The sequence below is a fragment of the Symphalangus syndactylus genome, chromosome 14 (genome assembly GCF_028878055.3).
Source record: "Symphalangus syndactylus isolate Jambi chromosome 14, NHGRI_mSymSyn1-v2.1_pri, whole genome shotgun sequence".
Classification (NCBI taxonomy): domain Eukaryota; kingdom Metazoa; phylum Chordata; class Mammalia; order Primates; family Hylobatidae; genus Symphalangus; species Symphalangus syndactylus.
The window spans coordinates 78,897,891-78,912,315 of record NC_072436.2 but is presented as its reverse complement, the minus strand read 5'-3'; the positions used below and the strand labels follow the sequence as shown (position 1 = coordinate 78,912,315).

The 14,425-nt window shown below is 45.1% G+C and overlaps 1 protein-coding gene across 2 annotated transcripts in view; it reads right to left on the bottom strand.

Moving 5' to 3' along the window:
* Positions 1 to 11,176, bottom strand: part of FAM161A (FAM161 centrosomal protein A) — a 31,762-nt gene extending 20,586 nt beyond the window's left edge. Inside the window, exons 1-2 of one of the 2 annotated variants that reach the window (XM_055242304.2) lie at positions 10,986 to 11,176; positions 9,725 to 10,513 (exon numbers count right to left, since the gene is read on the bottom strand). In XM_055242304.2, the coding sequence (XP_055098279.1) occupies positions 9,725 to 9,907 (183 nt within the window). In that variant the 5' untranslated portion in view covers positions 9,908 to 10,513; positions 10,986 to 11,176. The remainder of the gene's footprint in view (positions 1 to 9,724; positions 10,514 to 10,985) is intronic. The other variant, XM_055242305.2, reaches the window with a different exon arrangement.
* Between the last annotated feature and the right edge of the window lie 3,249 nt (positions 11,177 to 14,425).

The window sequence follows — 14,425 nt, the reverse complement described above, 5'->3', positions numbered from 1 at the left end:
CTCCAAAAACAAAAATCAGTCTTTAATAGAACTTATATGCAGAAATTTCCTACCAACAACTCTAGGAATCAGAGAACTGCTTTAAGTATGTCAAACAATTCAATTAAGAGAATTCTCTGATATCTTCTGCTGTTTCTTTATGTGCTTCTTACCATAAACTTCTTATGTGTAGGATGACTACTTTGTGAATTTCCTCATTCATTAAATATTTGGGGGCCATCCCGCAATCAGCTAACTGCTAAAAGGTACGTCAGATTTTTTTAAAACTCTACCTTTGAGGCCAGGCACAGTGGCTCACACCTATAATCCCAGCACTTTGGGAGGCTGAGGCAGCCAGATCACTTGAGGTCAGGAGTTTGAGACCAGCCTGGCCAACATGGTGAAACCCCGTCTCTACTAAAAATACAAAAATTAGCCAGGCATGGTGACACGTACCTGTAGTCCTAGCTACTCGGGAGGCTGAGGCGGGAGAGTCACCTGAACCCAGGAGGTGGAGGTTGCAGTCCGCCAAGATCGTACCACAGCACTCCAGCTTGGGTGACAAAGCAAGACTCCGTCTCACTTAAAACAAACAAACAAACAAAAACTCTACCTTTGAGAAGTTTCCAGCTAGCTTAGGAAAGGACTTGTATATAAATAATTGACAGCTGACTTAGAATGAGACAGAACACCTGATTCCTGCCGACAAGCTACTTCCAGCTAAGCAGGGAGACAGATGTATGTCACAATGTCAGACACTAAGAGACAGAGGCACAATTCACAGAGGTGAGCCAGACTGGAGACACATGGTTGGATGAGGACAAAGTCTGCCAGATCAGGGAGGCAGTGAAAAAGGAATAAATAAATCCGAGGCATAGTGCTAGAACATCCATCACCAGGAAACACGTGGATAAATGTCTGGAGACCTGGTGAGAAGACTGGGCTGGAGAGCAGATGCAGGAGCCACCAATCCACACAAAAGTAGCCAGTGCAGCCTTGGTTATGGACGAGGCTGCCTGGAGGGAGTGTGGGCAACCAGAGAGAAGAGGACCTGAGAATGGAGATGTTGGAGAACACCAACATTTAAATAAGCAGTGGAAGGAGGACTAATAGGAGGTAGAGAGTGGCATGAGAGATACAAAGACCAACTGATAAGGGTCTTTGGAGCCTCTGATTGAGTATTCCGACACCACATCTGTAATTTTTCTCCTAAACCATGAGAACACTCCAAACTAAAAGTTATTTAACTCTCACCCAATGCTTCACCTTTATAGGGTCAAAAGGGGGCTGAAAGCAGGTGACCAGTGACCAGGAGCCAGTGGTAGACAGGAAATGGAGGGAGCTTTTGTTTGGTTTGAGTTTGGAAGATAGGGGAAGACTTCCTGGAGGAGGTGATATTTGAGATGAGTCATAAAGAATGGAGGCCAGGTGTGGTAGCTCATGCTTGTAATCCCAGCACTTTGGGAGGCTGCAGTGGGAGGACTGCTTGAGGACAAGAGTTCCAGACCAGCCTGGGCAACACAGCGAGACACCGTCTCTACACATTTTTTTTTAAAAAATTAGCTGGATGTGGTGGCTGAGGTGGGAGGATCACTTGAGCCCAGGAGGTTGAGGCTGCAGTGAGCTGTGGGCGTGCCACTGCACTTGAGCCCGGGCGACAGAGTGAGACCTTGTATCAAGAAAAAAGAAGGCTGGGCGCGGTAGCTCATGCCTGTAATCCCAGCATTCTGGGAGCCCGAGGTGGGTGGATCACTTGAGCTCAGGAGTTCAAGACCAGCCTGGCCAATATGGTGAAACCCCTTCTCTACTAAAAATACAAAAATTAGCCAGGTATGGTGGTGTGTGCCTGTAGTCCCAGCTACTCGGGGGGCAGAGGCAGGAGAATTGCGCGAACCTGGGAGGCAGAGATTGCAGTGAGCTGAGATCAAGCCATTGCACTACAGCCTTGGCGACCAAGCAAGACTCTGTCTCAAAAAAAAAAAAAAAAAAAAAAAAAAAAAGAATGGAGAAATCTATAGGATCACAGAGTGTTTATGGGAAAGAGGGGGGAAAGTACCCTAGACAAAGGAAATGGCATTAGCAAATGCACAGGCTGGGGTTGGGGAGGCTATGCATAGCACAGGGCAAGGTGCACATGGCTGCCGGATAAAAGGAGAGGAAAACCCATAAAGCAGTTTTGGGAAGTAAACCTAGAAAGGGAGGTTAGGGCAAGCAAGAAGGGGTTTCCATCTCCTGTCTACCACTGGCTCCTGATTACTGGTCACCTGGTTTCAGCCCCCTTATGACCCTTCAAAGATGAAAGGGTTGGGTGGGAGTTAAACAACTTTTAGTTTGGAGTGTTCTGACAGCTTAGGAGAAAGATTTCAGATGTGATGTCAGGATACTCATACAAGCCTGGGCTCTGCACTTAGCAATGTGATGTGGGCATGAACTTCTTGAACATCAGCTTTAAGATACATAAAGTAGGTGTGCCAGGTGTTAAACTAGTGTCTCTCAGCTCCAATGCCACTCTTCTTTGACTGCTTTGCAATGCCAGAGCTGGAACTCTGCAAACCACACTTCTGCTTTGCCAGTGCTCCTCATCAGACTCTGCTAAAAGTGGAGTTAGAGGGAGATACAAGGCTAGAGAAGAAAGATGGGACTTATTCCTTTCTGTTAGCCCTCTGTCTGCTTCCTGTCTCCTTGTGTCAGTCTAGCAATGGTTCTTCATCTGGGCAGCAGCAGTTCGTTTTAGTAGCACTGTCTGAATCCACTACGCAGTTTTCACTTGAAAAATCAACAGAATTGGCCAGGCGCAGTGGTTCACGCCTGTAATCCCAGCACTTTGGGTCACTTGAGGTCAGGAATCCGAGACCAATCTGGCCAACATGGTGAAACCCCATCTCTACTAAAAACACAAAACTTAGTCGGGTGTGGTGGTGCATGCCTATAATCCCAGCTACTCGGGAGGCTGAGGCAGGAGAATCGCTTGAACCCAGGAGGCGGAGGTTGCAGTGAGCCAAGATCGCACCACTGCACTCCAGCCTGGGTGACAGAGTGAGGCTCCATCTCAAAAAAAAAAAAAAAGAAAAAGAAACAAAAATCCACAGAATTACTTCAAGGCCTTTGCACTTGCTGTTCCCTCTCCCTAGGACGCTTTTCCTCCAGATATCCACATGACCCACTTGCTCACTCCTTCAGGTCTTTATGTAAATGTCATCTTCTCAATAAGGTCTTCCCTGACTCTCCATTACAACTCCTCCCAGGACTCACTGTCAGCCCCCTTGTCTGTCTTATTTTTCCCAAAAGTACTCATCACCATTGACATCCTACATATCTGTACTTGATTGTGTATTATATGCCTGCCCCTACCAAAAAGTAAACATTAAAAAGGCAAGAATTTGCCAGGCGTGATGGCTCAGGCCTGTAATCCCAACACTTTGGGAGGCTGGAGCGGGTGGATTGCTTGAGCCCAGGAGTTTCAGACGAGCCTAGGTGACATGTCAAGGCCTCATCTCTACAAAAAATTAGTTTGGTGAGGTAGTATGCACCTGTAGTCCCAGCTAGTTGGGGGGCTGAGGCTTAAGGATCACCTGAGCCCAGGAGGTTGGGGCTGCAGTGAGCTATGAAGGAGGCACTGCACTCCAGCCTGGGTAACAGTGTGACCCTGTCTCAAAAAAACAAAACAAAACAAAAACAAAGGCAAGGATTTGTCTCCTTTGTTCAATGTTGTGTCCCCAGTGTCTAGAAAAGTACCTGGCTAATGGCAGATGTTCAAGGAATATTTGCTGAATGAATGAATGAATGTACAGAAAAAAAAATTCCAACTTGGGAAGAGGGCAGTTACTCCCTCCCAAAAGAATGAACCATGCAAAGAAATGCTGGCTGCTCTAAAGAGCTATATTCCACCAAGTATTAAGAAAAAGGCCTATGTTCCAAAACCTATAATTAAAACAGGGAGGGTATTCCAAAGAACTGTTTTTAAGCAAAAGAATCTATGCGCTGTCATTCATTCTTTTAGAATATCTCTTAAAAATCATGTCTTATAGCAGTCATTTACACAAGACGGATCAAATTTATTTGGACCTAGAAGAACCATTTGAAAACCATATAGAAGAATGAGTAGCTTATGAAAGATGCAGCAGGTCTGATAAATTATACTTATGTACTGATTTTGCACTGGATCCATTCTGTTTTCAGCTTAATACTGTTAACACTAGCTGGAACTTTTCAGATAAACTGATCTTACAGTGTTTAACCTAAAACAGATGAATGGCTAGTAAATGACCTCCAATTCTAATTTAATCTTTAATTGTCTCCACTGAGAAAATATTTAGTATACAAAATAACCTAGGCCATAGAAATTATTTTTCCAAGAGCCTAAAATAGCATCCTCTCCCTTTAATCGGCTTTTTGTGGAATGTTGTAAATGCAGCCACCAGATTACAGGATAATCTTCCCTAGATTGGCTTGACCCATTTAGATAATGAATCCTTCCAGCACCTGTTGCTTTATTAGTAATCAGCACCCATGAAGAATTATTTGTGCTGTAGCCTATATAGTTTCATCTGCAATCTGTAATTTTTGAAAAAAATTTTTTCACTGAATTTGTAAAGAATGAGAGAGATCTACATGTACTAACATGGCTAAACTCCCAATAAATAAGAAAAAAAAGCAAGTTGCAGAACTATCTCCCTCTCTCTGGCTTTTATAGTATGTACTGTATATTAAAATATATGGAGGAGATAGAAAACGGCCAGAGAATAGAATACATATCAATTTTGAAACAGGGAGGGAGTAGGTATTCACATTTTCTCTTTTGGGGGAGAGTTGTTAAAAGGGCCTAAGCGTCATATGTAACATTTGATATTTTAAGAGAAGAATGTCACCCAGCATGGTGGCATATACTTCTAACCCGAGCACTTTGGGAGGCCGAGGAGGGCGAATTGCTTGAGCCCAGGAGTTTGAGACCACCCTGGGCAACACAGTGAGACCTTTATTTTACAAAATAAAAATAAAAATAAAAAAATTAGGCCAGGCGTGGTGGCTCAAGCCTGTAATCACAGCACTTTGGCAGGTCAAGGCTGGCGAATCACTTGAGGTCAGGAGTTCAATATCATCCTGGCCAACATGGTAAAACCCCGTCTCTACTAAAAATACAAAAATTAAGGCTGGGCGTGGTGGCTCACGCCTGTAATCCCAGCACTTTGGGAGGCCGAGGCGGACAGATCACGAGGTCAGGAGATCGAGACCATCCTGGCTAACACGGTGAAACTCCGTCTCTACGAAAAATACAAAAAATTAGGTGGGCGTGGTGGCAAGCGCCTGTAGTCCCAGCTACTCGGGAGGCTGAGGCAGGAGAATGGTGTGAGCCTAGGAGGCGGAGCTTGCAGTGAGCAGAGATAGCGCCACTGCACTCCAGCCTGGGCAAAAGAGCAAGACTCCGTCTCAAAAAAATAAAATAAAATAAATAAATAAAAATAAAAAAAATAAAAATACAAAAATTAGCTAGGTGTGGTGGTGTGCACCTGTAGTCCCAGCTACTCAGGAGGCTGAGGCAGGAGAATCAGTTGAACCCAGGAGGCACAGGTCTCATTTAGCCGAGATTGTGCCAGTGTACTCTAGCCTGGCGACAGTGCGAGACTACATCACAAAAAAAAAAAAAAAAAAGAGAGAGAGAATGAAATCATGTCCTTCACAGCCACATGGATGGAGCTGTAGGACATAATCTTAAATTAACACAGGAACAGAAAACCAAATATCACATGTTCTCATAAGTGGCAGGTAAAACAATGAGTACACATGAACATAAACATGGAAACCACAGACACTGCGGGATACCACCAGGTGGGGAGGGAGGGAGGGAGGGCGGTGTAGGTTGAAAAACTATCTATTGGGTACCATGCTCACTACCTGGATGCAATATACCCATGTAACAAACCTGCACATGCACCTCTGTATCTAAAATAACAGGTGAATTTAAAAATATAGGCCAGGCACAGTAGCTCATGCCTGTAATCCCAGCACTTTGGGAGGCTGAGGCGGGAGGATCACCTGAGGTCGGGAGTTGGAGACCAGACTTACCAACATGGAAAAACCCCGTCTCTATTAAAAATACAAAATTAGCCGGGCGTGGTGGCGCACACCTGTAATCCCAGCTACTTGGGAGGCTGAGGCAGGAGAATCGCTTGAACCTGGGAGGTGGAGGTTGTAGTGAGCCAAGATCATGCCACTGCACTCCAGCCTGGGTAACAAGAGCAAAACTCCATCTCAAAAAAATATATGTGTGTATGTGTGTGTGTATGTGTGTATATGTGTGTGTGTGTATGTATATCGACAGTGGAGCCAGGCACAGTGGCTCATGCCTATAACCCCAGCACTTTTGGGAGGCCAAGGCAGGTGGATCACTTGAGCCCAGGAGTTCGAGACCAGCCTGGGGAACCTGGTGAAACTCTGTCTCTACAAAAAATATAAAAATTAGCTGGGAATGGTGGCATGCACCTTTAGTTCCAGCTACTTGGGAGGCTGAGGTGAGGAGATTGATTGATCCTGGGAGGTTGAGACTGCAGTGACCTGTGACTGTACCAATGCATTCCAGCCTGGACAAGAGAGTGAAACTCTGTCTCAAAATATAATAATAAATAAAAAGTGGAGTCAGAAGAAAAAAAATAGGTTCTCTCCTATTTATTTTTAATCATTCTAGGCTGTTCATTTCATTCCCAACATTTCCCATCTTATAATTATGTGTCTGTTCGTTTTTTGTTTTTTGAGATGGAGTTTCGCTGTTGTTGTCCAGGCTGGAATGCAATGGCATGATCTCGGCTCACTGCAACCTCCACCTCTTGGGTTCAAGCTATTCTCCTGCCTCAGCCTCCTGAGTAGCTGAGATTACAGGCATGTGCCACCACGCTCGGCTAATTTTGTATTTTTAGTAGAGATGGGGTTTCTCCATGTTGGTCACGCTGGTCTTGAACTCCTAGCCTCAGGTGATCCACCCACCTCGGCCTCCCAAAGTGCTGGGATTACAGACATGAGCCACTGTGCCTGGCCCTGTTCATTTTTAATTGTCAATTTCCCTCACCAGACTAAAAATTCTGTGAGGATGTGAGCTATACACTGAATAGTTAATGACTAGCACTTAATAAATGTTCAATATTTGTTGAAAAGATAAGGTTGCCCCATTAGGAGTGAGATTTTATTTTTTATTTTTATTTCTTATTTTTTTGAGAGGTAGTCTCACTCTGTTGCCCAGGCTGGAGTGCAGTTTTTGCATCTCGGCTCACTGCAACCTCCGCCTCCCAGGTTCAGGCAATTCTGCCTCAGCGCCCCCTAGTAGCTGGGATTACAGGTGCGTGCCACCACGTCCGGCTACTTTTTGTATTTTTAGTAGAGACCGGGTTTTGCCATGTTGGCCAGGCTGGCCTCAAACTCCTGACCTCAAGTGATCTACCCGCCTCAGCCTCCCAAAGTGCTGGGAGGAGTGAGATTTTAATTGCGAATTACAGAATATTGCATTACCTATGTCATCATCAGTCATATAACAGGATATGTGGACCAACATCTCTGACTAAGGCTAGATTCAAGGAACAGGCATCAGTGCCCAATATGGGCACTGCAAGGGGGCTGTGTGTGTATGCCAGAGCTGGGAGGGTGAATAGGGATGGTGCAGGGGTTGGGGGGTTGGGGGGGTAGTGTGGGGTGGGATGAGTGGTTTGGCTTTGGCAAAACCAAAGAGCTGAAAGAGGCCTATTGTGATGGGTGGTTCTCAAATCAATCTTGTGGGTTAGGTATAATATCTGACTTTACTACATTTTATGGATAATAAGGTTAAGGCAAATTAACCTTTAAAAATCAAGATGGAGACCCAAGCCGACCAGTGAAGAAAGCAGAGCCTATTTCCTGCACTCTTCCTGCCTTTTTAATGCCTCTTCCCCCAGCCCTGTGCCCCCTGGCTATCAGGCCCACTGTGGCAGCTTACCCAGCTTTACTTTTGGATCCCTCATGTGTGGTGGTCTCAGAACAGTATCAAACTCTTAAGACTTGGCTTCCTTTTGTTTTTTGGTAGGATCCTGTCCTTTCCATACTAGATTATTGTATAAACTGATCCCTCCTAAGGTAATAACAGTTTCTAATACAAATTTGCAGTTTAACGGGACACTGTGGAAGCCTATCTGCAACTTAGAAGTGACTGACTCCTTTACCACAGCAAGCCAAAGTTGAGTTTAATCTTTGGGAAGGCACACAAATGACACTCCCACTGGCAACTCGTTTACATAGATTGCTCTTTAGAGGAGACACACATTCTTTCATTTGGTTCTCATAGAGCTGAGATGGGAAAAAGAGACAATTATTATAGTTATTTTACAGATAAGGAAACTGAGATTTAAGGAAATTATGTCCTAACACCACCTACGAAGTGGCAGGGAATGGATCCTAATACAGAACTCTTCAATCCTTTTTCTCCATCACGTTGCCTTGTTGCCTACTGAAAATTGTGTTGAGGGGTAGCTTCATCATGAACAAAATAGGTCCTAGCACTCTGATCCTGGTTCACGTTCAGGGTCTCAGTCTGCCTTACTCTGGATAACTTCAAGTTGTTTGTCTGTTGGTGAAAGATTGGTCACAAAAGGTGTTGCTAAAGATGTTCTCATTAACAATTTTCCTGTAGGTTAAAGAGATTAGAATTCCAAAATATCCAGTTATTTCAGTTAGTCCTCAATCATAAGTTTTGTGTCTGAGAAGCTTTGGACACATGGTAGTAGGAAACTTTTTCTATCTGCAGATTGCTAGTTTAAATTCAAGATTCCCATCTTTTTTTTTTTTTTTTTGAGACTGGGTCTGAGATCTCAGTTCACTGCAACCCTCGCCTCCCAAGTTCAAGTGATTCTCCTGCCTCAGCCTTCCGAGTAACTGGGATTACAGGTGCGCACCACCACGCCCGGATAAATTTTGTATTTTTAGTAGAGATGGGGTTTCACCATGTTGGTCAGGCTGGTCTCAAACTCCTGACCTCGTAATCCGCCCGCCTCGGCCTCCCAAGGTGCTGGGATTACAGGCACTAGCCACCGCGCCCGGCCAAGATTCCCATCTTTTAAGTGAATAGAGCAGATGGTAGACCCTGCCCTCTACCTGCTGGACTGGTGTCCACAACAGATTTAACAATGAAAACTGATCAGTGAAAAGGCTGTCTCGCTGTACCCTAAAGAGCTGTTTAGGAAACACTGAAACCTCAGTGATTTGCTTATCTATCCGTGTCTGATTTAGCCAGTGAACACGTGATGGTTTTAAATACGCATCTTTAGAGCACTATGTTGAGATCCACTTATAACCAAGATCTTAAGGTAATAACGAAACACACCTGACAGAACAGTTTTCCTCAAATTACTATAGATAGATAGATAGATAGATATAGATATATATAGATAGACAGAGGTATATCTATCTATCTATATATCCATTCCCGAGATGCTGGAGAGTAGAGAGTAAAATTCTATACTTTGCACTTGCCAGAAATAGACTAACATAAGTGTTGTCTAGGAAACTTTTACAACAGACTCCGGTGAAAATTAAAACACTTGTCAACGCCTCGATTTAGAGTATTTTTCGTGAGCGTAGAGAAGGGGCTGGGCCAGGACCACCAAGTAGGGAGTATGTGCACAGGGACCCGCGTTTACCAGCCTGCCCTCAGCTGGGCGGGGAACCGGACAGCCTTCGGCGTGCACCCAGCCCATGCGAGGTCCCAGCCCACGTCCCGCCCCAGTATTACCGATGCCTCAGCGGGCTGCGCCACTTTCTCCTCCTCTTCGTCCTCCAAGATCGCCTCCGCTGCCGCCAGGGCCTGTGAGAGATCTTCGCGTTCGTACTGGGCGACCCGCGCTCCAGTGATGGGATTTACCGGGGTCTGGAGACTGGAGGCCACCAGCTTCGCCGCTCGGTGGGAGGCGGCCATCGCCCCGCCTCCGAGGCCTGAGCGCCTGCGCTGGCCCGGGGCGGGAAAGCTGGTGCGGCCCCTGGCAAACCGGGGGCTCCTAGCTAGGGAGCCGGTTGCTATGGGCGCCGTAACTGGGGACGCTACAGGAGCCGCCAGGGACCAAAAGTCACGCAAAATCCACTCAGGCTGCCAGACACCCGAGTCGGGTGCTTACTGGATCGTGGCAGTCAGTACCGAGTCTGTTTGCTGGTTCCGAAGGTTGGCAGGCTGAACAGGGCACTTATGCCACTCCTTTGCGTCTAACCGCCTGAACGCAGACGTCTCATATTATACAATGAAACAACTGCTTTTGTGAAGAAAAGAGCGCTTTTTTATTAACTGCAATACCATGTTAGAAGGAGACGGTTGATGGAGGAGACGGCGGCGGCGGAGGAAAGCAGGAAGTGTTACTGGGTGGCGGTCTCAGAAGAGTGGCAAGGTTGGCGTCCCGCTACCTAACATGTCTCCCGCGGGGGCCAGAGTGGGAAGGAGGGAGGTACATTCTACTCTGATTGACTTGAGGTCTTGCAGGAATCCACCAATCAGAAGGAGGCTCCCAGTTGTCCCTCTCGCGTTTTTCTTGGCCTGACCAATAAAAGCCCAGAGTTGGGTGGCGCCTGACCCTCCCACTAATGAGTGATAGTGCAGGTAGTGTAAACCTAGCGTTTGCTTTGGGTTCATCAGCTTGAGAGTGACAGGATTGAACGGCACAAGTGCCCAGTCACCACAGATACATCTGTCTCCCTCATCCGTATCTTCTTTTCCCACTCGGGATTTGGACGCATCAAATGGCGCCTTCCCTCTGCACCACGTGGCAGTAAGAGAAGCCAAACCTCAAAATAGCGGACGTGGTGCAGTCTCAGGCATCTGCTCCCTAAGCCCCTGCTTACTGAGGCCGAGGCTGCCGCTCCCTATCTACTCCCTCCCTATCTACCCCCTCTCTATCCTTTGCCCTCCTCCCGCTCCCCAGCCCTACGACCGGCCTCCTCCGGTCAGTATTTTCCTCGTTATGCGTTGCACATCGTCGAGAACCCATCTCTAAGGTCTGAGCCCTTACCAAACCTTTGTTCTCCTTTCTGGGTGTGAGCACCTGCAAAGTCTCCCACGTCCCCACTTTCTTCAGGCTGCTCTTTGTTTTGGCTGAACAGTTGCTTCCCATGCTGGAACAGATGCTGACTGGGTTCTAAGCAGAAGCCAGAGCCAGAACCATGAGATATGGACTGCCAGGTGTGGCCAAGTGTCCAGGGGAGCAATTTCCCGTCAGACACAGCAGCCAGTTTTGTGGCTACAAGACTGCCTCAGCCTCCGGAGTAGCTGGGATTACAGGCGCCCTCCCGGGAGGCGGAGGTTGCAGTGAGCCGGGATGGCGCCACTGCACTCCAGCCTGGGCAATAAAGCAAGACTCCGTCTCACCACCACCACCACCACCAAAAGTATTGATAAGGAATTACAGCACATGAATTATAAATAATGAAATATACGATTCTCTTTGCTGTAAATTCCTCATAGACAATTGCTTCTCTCGGAATGCTTTCGTTGGTTTATGCTGTACTCCTATATTTGTGGCCAACTTATGGTTGCAATTGATTAACAACCTAGTTCCAACATGAATGTTGGTTAATATTTTTGTTTTTATTTATGATTAAGATGAGAGTGACATATCCAAGATGTATGTCAGAATTTCACTTGTCAATGTTATGAGCAAATTCTTTGCTGAAATAGATTATAATTTTCTAACACCAAAATAATTTTTCTTAATTTTTTCTGCAGGTCACAATGTAAAGGCTACAGATAACACAAACTTTTAAGTTTACTCTGCATTAATATTTTCCACATCAGTTTCTTAAGTTTAAATGTCCAATTTTTAGCATTTGCTGATTTCCATGATGTCAATACTCCCATCATGGCCAATTTCAAGCCACCAATGTGACATCACTTAATACGAATTTGAGAAAAGATGTCTAGTAGCACACCATTATATAATATTTCCACCATACAGATACAGTAAATGCAAGGAACATAAGAGGAAGTGAAGAGTTTTAAGAAATTATCTTTGTTTTTGACATAAATTGTTGTAATTAACAAAACTTAAATTTTTTTTTTTTTTAAGATGGAGTCTCCTTGTCGCCCAGGCTGGAGTGCAGTGATGTGATCTCGGCTCACTGCAACCTCCACCTCCCAGGTTCAAGCGATTCTCCTGCCTCAACCTCCTGAGTAGCTGGGACTACAGGCACCTGCCAACACACCTAGCAAATGTTGTATTTTTAGTATAGGGCGGGGTTTCACCATGTTGGCCAAGCTGGTTTCAAAATCCTGACCTCAGGTGATCCGCCTGCTTTGACCTCCCAAAGCACTGGGATTACAGGCGTGAGCCACCACACCTAGCCAAGTTAGACATTATAAAAGAAAAATAACTAGAAAAGCCTTTTTAGTTGAGAAATTTAAAACTCTTCAAAAAACAATTTGTGCGTTACAGAAAAAGTCATGGCAGAAATTATATAGAGAGTCAAATAATAACAAAAATACAATGTGTCACGCCATTGCACTCCAGCCTGGGCAACAAGAGCAAAACTCCATCTCAAAAACAAAAAAACAAAAAAACCACTCTAGAGCAAGCTTGTCTAACCCGCGGCCCACAAGCCACATGCAGCCCAGGACAGCTTTGAATGTGACCCAACACAAATTCGTAAATTTTCTTAAAACATTTTATATATGTAATTTTTTTTTTTTTTAAGCTCATAAGCTATTGTTAGTATTAGTGTATTTTATGGTTTGGCCCAAGAGAATTCTTCTTCTTCCAACGTTGCCCAGGGAAGCCAAAAGATTGGACGCCCCTGCTCTGGAGATTGTCAGAAAAATCTGAACATGGATTGGGTGTTGGACATTACAGAATTGTTTTCTTACAACTGTTTTCCTTTTTTTTTTTTCTTGAGATGGATGTATTAATACAGTACTTCATAACCATTTAACATGGGTAAAACTTATTTTTATTAGGTTCCCTTTGTGCTAAAGTTTTTGGGTGTTGTCTCAATTTTGCATACTGCAATGACTCCTATTTGTTACATAACTACGTAACAAAAGGTCAATTAATAGCTAAATCTAAGTGGAGGGTAATACAATGTACATACTACTCTTGAAACCTCCCGAGTAGCTGGGATTACAGGTGACTGCCACCACGCCTGGCTATTTTTTTTTTTTTTTGTACCTTTAGTAGAGACGGGGTTTCACCATGTTGGCCAGGCTGGTCTCAAACTCCTGACCTTGTGATCCACCCGCCTTGGCCTCCCAAAGTGCTGGGATTACAAGCGTGAGCGACCGCACCTGGCTGGAAGAATTCTCTTTTAAGAATGCTGCTATATAAACTATTTGTATTATTTAGGCATAACCTAAGAACAAAAAGCTTTGTGCTGTTAGGCTGGACATGGTGGCTCATGCCTGTAATCCTAGCACTTTGGGAAGCCAAGGCAAGGATAGCTTGAGCCCAGGAATTAAACACCAGCCTGGGTAACACAGCAAGACCTCGTCTCTATAAAAAAAAAATACAAAAATTAGTGGCATGGTGGTGTGAGCCTGTAATCCCAGCTACTAGGGAGGCTGAGGTGGAAGGATTGCTTGAGCCTTGGAAGGTTGAGGCTGTAGTGCGCCGTAGTTGTGTCAATGCATTCCAGCCTGGGCGACAGAGCAAGACCCTGTCTCAAAACATATAAAACAAAAACACTTGGCTGGGCATGGCGACTCATGCCTGTAATCCCAGCACTTTGGGAAGCCAAGATGCGCGGATCACGAGGTCAGGAGTTCAAGACCAGCCTTGCCAACATGGTTAAAACCCCATCTCTACTAAAAATACAAAAACTAGCTGGGTGTGGCGGCACGCACCTATAATCCCAGCTACTCAGGAGACTGAGGCAGGAGAATTGCTTTAAACCTGGGAGGCGGAGGTTGTGGTTAAGCCAAGATAGCACCATTGCACTCCAGCCTGGATGACAGAGCAAGACTGTCTCAAAAAAACAAACAAAAAAAACTTTTCTGCCATCTGGGTGCAGTGGCACAGGCCTGTAGTGCTAGTTACTTGGGAGGCTGCAGCAGGATAACTTGAGCCCAGGAGTTTGAAGTTATACTGAGCTATGATCTTTGCACATGAATAGCCACCACACTCCTGCCAAAGCAACGTAGCAAGGCACTGCCACTGAAAAACAAAACATCTTGTGCTGAGTAACTGACAGATGTTTAAATATGGATTAGGTATTTTGACTTATGATTTTAGGATATACCTGATTCAATTGTTTTATGGCAGCCAGAATTAACATATTTCACATTCTTATCAAAATGAGGAATAAATTGAAGTACTAAATTCCAGATAATACAAAAATCTTTATCTAAAAATATTAGACACTTACCAAGTTAGTTAACTATTTCAGTTCCATGATGAACACAAAAGGAGCTTCAAGACTGTTTGGCTGAAATCCTTTCTCCACAACCCTAGAGGGGCCTAGCTGC